The sequence below is a fragment of the Penaeus chinensis genome, chromosome 29, assembly GCF_019202785.1.
Source record: "Penaeus chinensis breed Huanghai No. 1 chromosome 29, ASM1920278v2, whole genome shotgun sequence".
Classification (NCBI taxonomy): Eukaryota; Metazoa; Arthropoda; class Malacostraca; order Decapoda; family Penaeidae; genus Penaeus; species Penaeus chinensis.
In genome coordinates, this window is record NC_061847.1 from 706,482 (window position 1) to 717,927 (window position 11,446).

The window sequence follows — 11,446 nt, forward strand, 5'->3', positions numbered from 1 at the left end:
CTCATTATCCTCCCTGTAGTAATACTTTACTCCACACCACTCCCTCTTCCTCCTGCCCTTGTCCTTCTACAAACCTTTTGAGTACTATGTTTAGCCCAGTAAATTAGGATTGATTCCTTATAATTCCCCCTACAACCCCTTACTCTGCCAATACCCACTTCTTCCAACAATGTCTATTTAGCCTGTCTGACCGCACTGGCAAACCTGCCCAGCCAATACCCACCTCTTCCAACAATGTCCATTTAGCCAGTCTGACCGCACTGGCATCCCTGCCCAGCCTCACTTCTGGCTTAAATCTTGTACCAGAACCGTTTCCATCTCCGCAGCTAATTACCCTGTTTATGTCTAGGATTGGTCTAACTGTAAAAATATCCTGCTTGCCTGCCTTGGTGAGAATGATGCAGTATAAGTACAGTGCTGCAATATTCCTCCCAGGCTGCTGTAAGCCTTACCTTTCTCCCAGATTCTGCCAAGATTACCTTCCATATTTGTAAATATACAGATTTCATATATATGATCTTGCATTGCACTGTGCATAATGGAAAGAAAATTGAAGTGTTAACTTCTGCCAAAAACTGATTGTTATATGGCATCCTTCACAATTAGAAAACAATCATTTTATTTTATATTTTTTTCTGGTTTTGTCTCTTATTAATTCTAAAAAAGGCTAATCCAAATACCTTCCCAAGAAATAAGGGTATTAATAAACAGAACAAATAAAACAACAAACAAAAAAAAAAACTACCCTAGTTTATTTTCTATAGCACACGAGACACCAGAAGAACAAATCAAAATCAAAAATAAGAATTGGAATAGAGAGGAGACTGGTCATTTTGCAATTCATTAAAAATATTTTAATGTCAAACAGGTCACGGAAAGGTATCAGTGTATCCATTTTTTTTTTTAATACATTTTAAGAAAATCATTCTAGTGATACTGATAAAACATTATTGTTATTTAGTAACTAAGGCTGATGCCAATACAGATACAAAAGTGTTGATCATTGTGTATTGTGATACTGCCCATCTCTGTCTACAACTTTGAACATGTAGCACATTCTGACCTAAAGGTTAACTCTTTTACTCTTTTTACCACAATGCTTTTAAGGTAGTGTTATTTAACTTTTAATGCCTAGCACATTTTTTGCTTCAACCTTTAATCTTCAACTCTTCCTTCCCATACAATACTAACAGTTATTCTTTACAATTAGACATTTTCTTATGTTTATATAACCTTTTACTCTGTGTTCTGAATTCATGCATAGCCAAAGGTTTTGGGTAAATAGTTAAAGGAAGGTTGATCAATGTAGGAGGGGGGAGACTACATTACTTTTGATTGTGGGTAAGATATGGTTACCAGCTACAAGATAATGTTACTAAACAAGGATGGTATGTACCATCAGTGAGCCATTCCTGGGAGAGTGCTTGCAATAGGAAAGACACTATATCCACATATTGGAACCTATTCCCATCTGCAATTACCTGTAGGTTGTGGTATAGAAAATTCAGTAACCTGAAAACTTATAAAAATAACACAGGTAGCACAATATCATAAAAATAACACAGGTAGCACAATATCATAAAAATAACACAGGTAGTACAATGTTACTTATTATTAGTGCTATTGCATAGTGTATAAACTAGCTGAAAAGATAGTATGAGTATGCTCTATGAAATAAGTCTTAACAGATGACCAAATAGATATCATAAAGTGGTTATATAGTAAAAACATCTCCAGGGATAAGAGCTAATTGCGTTGCAAAGAGGAAGCAAGGAATCTCGATGCCATGCATGAGCATTTGTATGGGCTGGGGCTACAAGCCACTCACCCACAAGATTTCCTAATCAAATAAGCCTAATGGCTGGTGGATTTTAGTCTAGTGCCAGAGCGAGGAACACTGACCCAATGGTTTAGATTATTCTGTAGTAAGTTTTTTTTTTCACTTCTATGCTTGTGAAGTGGGTAATGTCCATTTTGCCAAAATTTTATTTGTAACTTTCAGGAGATGTCAGAAATGTCAACAGTAGTGAAGGAGGAAGATCTCTGCTATGACCCAGAGGTTGTGATTGCCAACAACAACAACAACAGCATCAACAACAACCATGAGGAAGGAGTGGAATATCTTTTGTCTCCGTACCAGGCATGTGCAATGTGTTTGTGGGATGCTTTGCTTACTTTATCTGGTGGCTGGTGATTTTCTTTATCATGAGTGTATTGTTGGTATCTTTGTTAAAATGTTAATTTTTTTTTTCCATTGCTTTATTGTTGATGATCCATGCTGTGTTGAATGGCTGGAACTGAATGGCTGTTTCAGTTTGAGTTACAGTAACTATGGTCAGCAAGAATTTTATAAAGAGTAAAACAGTAGAGATAAAGAAATGATACAAGAGGAAGGGTAGATTTAGATGAAACTATTCAACAGATTTTCATAATACGATATTAAATCTTAGTTGCAATAGGGCATAGTACAATCTATTGATTTCACAGCACCATTATTTGTCTGTGATACATGCTTTCTTGATATTCACTATTTGCAGGCATCCAGACTTTTTTTTTTTTTGTCTTGAACCATAATTGAGTTTGTCACTGGGAGTTATGGTGAATATGGATTAGGCAATATTGCAGTTGTATATTTTGAGACAAATATGTTAAAGAAAATAAATGATTAGAAAACTAGTGCAAATTATAAAAGAGATAAAGAAATTAAATTAGAAATTAGAAGGTGATGTATCCTGTCTCTTTAATCCAATGCTGCCAGGTGGTCTCTCGATATGAAAGCCCTCTCTCTCAGGCTGTATTCACTGTGGCCCGGACCCCACCGCCGGGAGATTGTATTGGCACCATAGCATGATTGTACATGTCCCTGGAAAATGGGACTGGCACACCATTGCATGTATATGCATGCCACCCGGAATATAATCCAGGCATGCCATGGCTTGTATGTACATGCCACTTGGCAGGAAAGGGTTAATTTATACTTAAGATCTTTTTACTGTTTTCACATAATTCCAGAGTTAACTTAGTGAGGAGACTTATATAGAATAAGAAAATAAATGCTAGTCATCATATTGTTAGTGTGATGACTCCCATTGAAAAATTGACCACAGGCAAGATTTCCAAGGTTGTGTTCCTGCTCTCACAACAAATCTGTTGCTCTTATAATACGCTAGTAGTAATCAGTAGCTCAAATGTTCAAATGTTTACACACACCATAGACCACTGAAGAAATCATATTAACCCTCCCAAGATTGATAGGATTATGGAGAAAAATCAAATGAAATTGTCACATAAGTCTTTAGATATATTCAGATAATTAGTAGTTGAAAATTACAAATGGTTAATTGAGTTCATGTCTAACCCCTGCAATCTAGAGCAACTGAGATTCTTATGGCCAACAAAGGGTGCTGATTACTCTTGAACATGGTTGGTCCAAGAGTGCTCAGTAATGCTGAGAAGCAACAAAGGAGCAGATATGATTTTTGACTGTATACATTACAGTCTTTAAAGAAACTCTTAAATCCGATGTGCTAAGATTAGAAGTGGCAATTTGTGGTTAATGGAAATAATCTGGCCCTCCATGATATTGAAAGATCATGTGAAAGTAAATAATTTGTTTACAAAAACTGGATGATCCGATTTCATTTTCCCACAAAAACAGGTGGGATAAATTCAGATAAATTATGTTTTAAAAGATTGATTCTATGAAAATCTTATCACAATGTGAAGGCTTATTAAGTTATCAGATTCAAAGAAAAGAATTTAGAAATACTTCTTGGTTCAGAAACAAAGCATTAGTATGGATTAAACAGTGACCTTCCAGTCACTACCTTCCATTATTAGTCTAATTCCCCCAGAATGTGGAACCAGTCTTTTTTTAATGTTGTTTTTGAGTAATTGTTTTTTATATTAAGAATAAAGATTTGCAAATTACAAATAACTGCACAGTTCATGATTCCCCCCCCCCCCCCCAAAAAAAAAAAAAAAAAAAAAAAAATCCCATGCCAGTTGTTGCAGTGGAGGGGCTTAGGAGACAGAGATTAGGACCCAGTGCTGGGGTTCACACCTGCCTTGGGTATTTTTCTCTTCTCCAACCTCTTCTACTATCCATTTCCTAAGAACTGTGTTGAAAGGATGAACGGCTGACTTTGTGCCAGTCATGAATGGCCTGGAGGAGCCATGGGCACAGTATTCCCCTGTCTAGCCTTTACCCCTTAAGGGGAACCTGAGTGATGAACTGTTTCTATCCATTTTCTCTCTTGACACCAAGAGAGAAGACTTACCCCTTCATCCAATAGCCCCACTAATTCACATTCTTCTGGTTCCCTGACTCCAGGTTCTCCTTTTTACCACAACTCTAAACACTTTTACTACTCTCTTCTCCCTTATTACTTCTCTACAACCTTATTGTCCACGGCTCTTACAATACTACCCCTCTCAGCAGTACTCCCTCTACCCCCACAACCTTCTTCATCAATTACCCCATCCTCCATTATTACTACTTTACAGCCTTATTATCCACCTCTCCATAATACTACCTCCCTCAACACTATGGCCTCTTCCACATGTCCCGTCCTTCTAGTACCTCCATCTCTACAAATATCTTAACCCAATGGCGACGGGTCACGCCTATTGCCGTCATAACAATTGCCCAAAATGTGGCGTGCGGCTGTCCGTTAGGTGGCGTGCCAGAGTTTTTTTTAATTTTCTATTCCCGTCGCCAATGGGTTAAATACTCTATTTAGCCCAGTCAAATGGGACCGACTTGAAGATATTCAAAACTATCTATTTGAGTCCCAAACTGACACAGAAACCCCTCATCCACCTATAAATTCCCCAACTACCGCTCCCTCCACACTCAAAGTGACTACCGATATCCATCCTTCTCCTACTCATATTCCCCCTACACCCCTTCCTCCTACTCCCCAACACAGCCCATTCCCCCCACCTCCACCTACATTAACCCCCCCTGCCATCCCCTCCATCCCATCCACTCCGTCCTGGATACCCGTGAATCCCTTATGTCACAACTATGCCCTTCCCCAGATCCTCCACCTCCTGATACCCCTCCTGATATAACACCACCACCCCCCTCTCATTTCTTATCTCACTCCCTGGCTCCTTCCCCTTCAAATTCTCCAACGTGCACTATAACCATTATTCCTCATAAATCAACTAAACTATAGCTCTCCTATATTAGAATATTTGTGGTTTTCGTTCTCACAGACCTGACTTGCTTATAACTCATTCATTATCTGCCTTCAAGAGACTTTTACCTTACTTTCACCTTTGACATTCTGTTCTCCTTTCTCAGGTACATACTTAAACTTCACTTGATCTTACCCCTTTACCTAACCCAATCTTAACCCATTCACTCATCAACTCCTATGCCCAGCTTTAACCTTTTTAATATTAATCTGGGTAGCTGATGTATAGCAACTAACCACTAATTGAACTGCCTTTCACTACCCTTTACTATACCTTCCTATAGCATTACATGACTTTAGATGTCTAGCACATTCATTTTGCTTTTAACCATTAACCATTTACCTGCCCCTCAGTACTTGTACTGGAACTGTCTCCATCTTCCCAACAAACTGCCCTGTCTATGACAAAAATTGGTCAGATTGTGGAGAAGACTTGACTTATGGACTATTATGCAGTATTAGTACAATGCTACACCATTCCTCCTAGGGGCCATTGTAAGTCCCCCACCAATATTGCCAAGATTACTGTCTGTAGACATGACCTCCCCTTTTATGTTTATGTTGGTGAGGAATCCCTCCCTGTCTGACCATATCAACCTCATCCCAGTTAAAGTAGAATGGTTGGTGCCTTGGCCATCCTGCCAAATACTGCCCTTACACAGTCTGATGCCCTCTATGTGTCCAACTTGGTCATAATCGATAAAATTATGCTCAGTCACACATGTGTCAATTGTGGCGGTTCCCATAATGTATTTTGTAGGGGCTGCCCTACATATACATTTGAGTCTGAACTCTAATATTGAGACATGGCCTCACTGGATGTGAAACTAGACAAGAAGCATATGGACTATTTTTCTCTCACTGTACTCCAGTAATTGCTCTACTCCTCTCCTTTCCTCCCAGAATGTTTCTACATCTCCCCCAGCATCTCTTCCTCATCCCACTTCTACCCACTCCATCTCCCAATCAGATTCTTTTGCCATTCTAAATCCAGACACCCCAATCTCTTCCACTATTCCAGACACTCCAGTCACTACTGCCCTGGTACCTAACCCTCTTCCTCCTCACCCAATTCAAGACAAGGTAAATGATCCATCCCATCTTCTACTCCATCCTCTCCATCAACCTCTCCCTCCACCCCTCAAACATCTGGCCCTTCTTCTCCCCCCATAAGATAAGCTTTGTTTCTCAGACCTCCCCAAGTGACTCCACTACAAAAACTCTTGAAGACATTCAAAACTATCTAATCATGACCCAAGATAACATGCCTATAACTCAACCATCCTCCAATTTTTCTACTCCTATTCATTCTACACTCAAAGTAACTGCCTACATCCATCATCTCCTACTCATGTTCCCCCTGTACCCCCTCCACTCTCTCCCAACACATCCCACTTCGCCTGCTTCAGCCGCATCATCCCCCCTCCTAACCCACTATCCCTCCTGCTTCTCCCAGGATGTAACCCTTTGTCCCTAGATTCTCTGCCTTCTGACATTGTCACTGAATTTGTGATCTAATTACCCTTATACCCTTTCTCCTCTGCTAATCCCTACCTTACCCTATGGATAAAATCCCACACATCTTCCTCCGTCAACTTTGATCAAATTGCTCTTTCCCAACTTTCCTGAACTGCTATATGACTCCTGACGTGTAACACACGTAATCATCAACTAACCCCCTTTACCCTTTTCTCTATTACATCTTTCTATAGTGTTCTATGATCTTTGAGGTCTAGCACATATATTTTGCTTTGTAACCATTAATCACTAACCATTCATGATGCCTTTAACCACCCAGCATTCTTTCATGAGGACCTTACACCATGTCCACACATGAATGATCTTAGATGCTGACATCAGTTCAATCTGCTGCTTCCAGGGTCTCATGTCAAAACGAGAGGTAGAGAGTGACGCTGACTATGTGGTGGAGTCCTTCATTGGCCCCTCTCCAACACCTCCTCTGCAGGAATCCCCACAGGATGAGCGACTGGCGTACCAAATTGAGGAGGTCACTGCCACTGGGGCTACCTCTATAGCTGACCCCCTCATCACGGGAGCTGAGAAGGACGATGGGGAGATTGTTGTGTTCCAGAGGGAGGATGGGGCATTTGTGAATCAGGTCTGTGGTGCTTGGTTCCTTATTGTATCAATGTACTCCTTTTTTTTTCTTTTTTTTTAGAATTTTGTTAGTTCTTCCATAAGTAGCATAAATTGTTTTCTGATTAGAGAGACAGACAGACAGACACACAGACAGACAGACAGACAGACAGACAGACAGACAGACAGACAGACAGACAGACAGACAGACAGACAGACAGACAGACAGACAGACAGACAGACAGACACAGACAGACAGAGAAAGAGAAGCAAGGAGTGAGACATAGATGCACAAACAGACAGACAGATAAACAAGTGTTGAGAAGCTGTCTTTTTCTGTAACTCTTTGAAAATGTGTAAAAATTGATTTCCTCATCAGATCTGAGTATGGTTATATTGTGCAATGCCTTGGAGTATGAAAGCATCCTCCTCACTGAGATACATAGCCTTTCCTTAGCCTCCATGATAAAGCATCCATTCATTGAATCTGGGGGTTGATGCCTTAATGATTTTCAATCTATCACACCATCTTTGTAATTCCAAAAGCCTCATTTTCTAGACTGTGAAAGCAAAAGTTTGCTACTCAGGACTCCTGATGGTGTAGCAACTTTGACAGAACCTGTTGCCATATCCCTATGTTTTCTCTCTGGAGTTACTGTCATTCATTCATTCATAAGCAGTAGGCAACAGACTTTCACTAACCAATTATTTTTGTTTACCATAGAATAATGATAATGAAAATTGAAAATTTTCATTATACCAATAAAATACCTACTACTAGTGGATAGGTAATCATTTTTATCTTTGAATTACTAAGAGTTAATGGTTAAGTGAATAGATCAGTCAGTAAGTGTGAATAACTGAAGATGAGTGAGGGAATGATGAAATAAGTATGCTAATTGAATAACTGAAGAAGTCAGAAAATGAATGAGTAATTACACAGAAATAGCATCGTCTTTTGGAATGTCCTAATTCTTCCCTGTCTCTCTCCAGGATGGGACTCCAGTGTCAAGTGAGCTCCAGTACCTAATAGCTACATCACAGCAGGACTTTGCACCCTCACTGGAACCAGTTGACCACTCGGACTCCATCTTCGTGTCTCCAGGAACCTTTGACCATCACCATACCATTGATGTCAACACAGGGCTGTAAAGACTTCCCTTTTGCAAGTGTAATTTTGATGAGGACATCACAAGTGGTGCTTTGTGATGAATTTTGCAAGACTAGAAAACTGAAATATGATACAGAAAAAAGAAAAAAAAAATATTGTGAATAAATGTGAATAAAAAAGGAAAACAGGAAAAATGATAGATTTTTTATTTTATTTTTTTCAAGTTAAATGAGACCCATATATCAGTTCAACCCATTTTATCTGTGAAATCAGTGATAATTTGTGGTCAGAAAAAAGGACCTTCGTAGAGGCAAAAAGTTAAGCTTGGAGTTAAGAGACACTGAATAATTTTACATTCTACTTAACAGAATGCACGAAGCATGGTGAAGGCTGTTATGGCCTTACCTTTTGATATTCTCAGGGCCCACATTCATGGCGGTTCAGTTGTATAACTATGATATTTTTGTGGTCTGATGTAATAGTTTATGTGGAATAATTCAGGGCAAGAGTCTGCTGAAACACAAGCTATTTATTAATAGGATTTTAGAATCTTTTTAGACATAAAGAAGTGGCTTACAGGATCTCACGATTGGCTTTCTTTTGCTCCATCCTATGCAGAAAACCTCCACAAGATTGTAATATGTTTTATCAAGGTATTGGAATTTTGTCATTTGATGTAATTTGAAGGGAAAAGAAGTCGCAAGTGCCTGATCAGATCTGCTTTGGAGGCTGCACATTATAAGTGTCAAGATAAATAAAAGCAGAGTGGATATGCACCAAAGCAACTCTTGGAGGGTAATTTAGTTGACTCTGGTGTTGGGATGTTGAAGGAGAGGTGTTAATGTACAGGAAGTTCTATGCATCTTGCAGTCTCATAAGATTATGGAGTTGGAATAAGAATATAAGACAGATGAAGATGATAACCCCAGAGGAAGAGTTAGATGATATAGGTCACTTTCTTTTCTTTATGGAAGGAAGAGATGATTAATATGATAAGGTTGACAGTTTTTTGTAAGTTATAATTTCAGTTTTTCATATTACTTGACATCAGTGTTTCAGGGAAGCCTCTTAATAGTTCTTGAAATTTTACAGATTTGTATATACAGTGCATAGCTCTAAAGATGTCTTTTTAACCTGATGCTGCTGGGGATGGCATGTAAAAACCTGCCATGCCACTGCATGTTGAGTGTAGAAATTATCTTCACAATACTAATGGCTCTACTAGTACTTGGTCAATAGTGAGCTGATTGCTAGTACCTGTTTACCTTTTTCCTTGATTTTTGGAAGTATATATATTTTTTTTATCTTATATTATTATTAGTAATGTAATAACATTATAATAATGATTATACTATATCAATAATAACAGCATCAATATTGATAACATTAATAAAATAAAGGAAAGATGAGATCAGATGAAGTCATAATGTCCACCAATTGACTCGGTGACAAAGTACCTGTGGAGCTTTCTATGTGTGTACAGACATTTCAGAAAACAATACTCCTGCTAACACTACATTTTCTGGCAGCATGGGGTTAAATAATAACTTGTTAAATGTCAATCCAACCTGATATGATATGTATGTTTATTGAACTGTGGAACTTTGCGCTTTCCATCATATTAAAATGTATCTATATATACTTATTTAATCAGTCTTATAAGGAGTTGCAAGCACTGATTATGTTTTAGATGCTGTTAAGAGGTTTTACTGTATGTTACACCTTTTTATCAGGCCAGCATAAATATTAAAAATCTTTATATTGTGACCTTTAAAATGTTATTTTAATTCATATGAATTGGAATTTGACTTTAAAAATGCATACATATGTTTCTTGTTTATTTAGTTTACTCATGTCTTTTATATAAAAATGGAATTAATATTGATTTAATGATTTATATTTGCCATATTTTTTATTTCAAATTAACGGAAAGTTCAATACCACAAGACGAAAGTTACCGATGGCACATCGACCACAACCGACACTTATTTCGATCATGGAATGTATATGGAATTCCATCGGAGATCCTCTCAGCCAGTTAAATTGCAGTGTCTTTTTTGATATGGGAAACTTACACATATCTGTACAGGTAATGTTAACTTTCATATGCATATTTTGTTTGTATATATATGTATATATATATTCATCTTTTTTCTGTCAGTGTGTGTGTGTAGACATAGTTTGACCTAGAGTTTTTCAAGTTGATCTGAACTTTATTGTAGAAGTTAGGCATGAGGGCTTATGAAGGTAGTGTTCAATTTTTTTTTCCAGAGGGAATCTTTTGATTTTTAATGTTTATTTTTTTTTTTTTTTTTTTTCCTGTTGTTCCATTTGTTATTTGTTTGATGTTATGTGAATTAAATTATGGAGCCATTCATATTATCCATCATATATGCTTATGATGAATTGGCATTCTTTAGTGGTTGAAAACTTCACGAGTCCAAAATAATGTTCAGACACACCATGCAGTTTGAAAACATGTAGCAGCTGCATTGTCATTCACAAAATCCGGTGAATTCAAAATGTTAATTATTGTTGAAGGTCTTCATTTCAACTTATGTCAGTCTGGTATCATATTCAAACCAAAGTCAGTTTCTGTAAAGTTTTATTGTAATGTTTTTGGGGTGCCCGTCTCGGGCACTCAAAGCTATGTATGTGATGTAGGTACAAAATACAAAGAGAGTATTTCTTTCTTTTTCTATTTATTTGTAAACATTCAAGAAACAGACATCAAGTGAATGTTGTTATTATTAAGATCATTATTGTTTTTTAGATTCTTGTGATACTTGAAAGCCTAGTCCTTAGAATGATAAAGGACTGCATTTAATATTTCCAACTGTAAACATTTTTGGGAAAGAGGATAAAAAAATAAAGCAACTTATCTTATTCTCTTTTCATTTTAAACTTTTATTCTAGATATTCCTTCCCTTGAACGTTGCATTTTAATGCTGTAAAAGTATTTCAGATTGTTTATAATTATTGAACCCTCTCAGATTCCAGTGATGTCATTGGGGGGAGTCTTGGTGAATGACCT

General features: G+C 37.7%; 1 protein-coding gene across 1 annotated transcript in view; it reads left to right on the forward strand.

Annotated features, from left to right (window-relative positions):
• Nucleotides 1–11,298, forward strand: part of LOC125040608 — a 28,204-nt gene extending 16,906 nt beyond the window's left edge. The window contains exons 4-6 of the mRNA XM_047635253.1: nucleotides 2,003–2,140; nucleotides 7,084–7,323; nucleotides 8,295–11,298. Coding sequence (XP_047491209.1) covers nucleotides 2,003–2,140; nucleotides 7,084–7,323; nucleotides 8,295–8,453 — 537 coding nt within the window. The 3' untranslated portion in view covers nucleotides 8,454–11,298. The remainder of the gene's footprint in view (nucleotides 1–2,002; nucleotides 2,141–7,083; nucleotides 7,324–8,294) is intronic.
• Nucleotides 11,299–11,446: the final 148 nt, after the last annotated feature.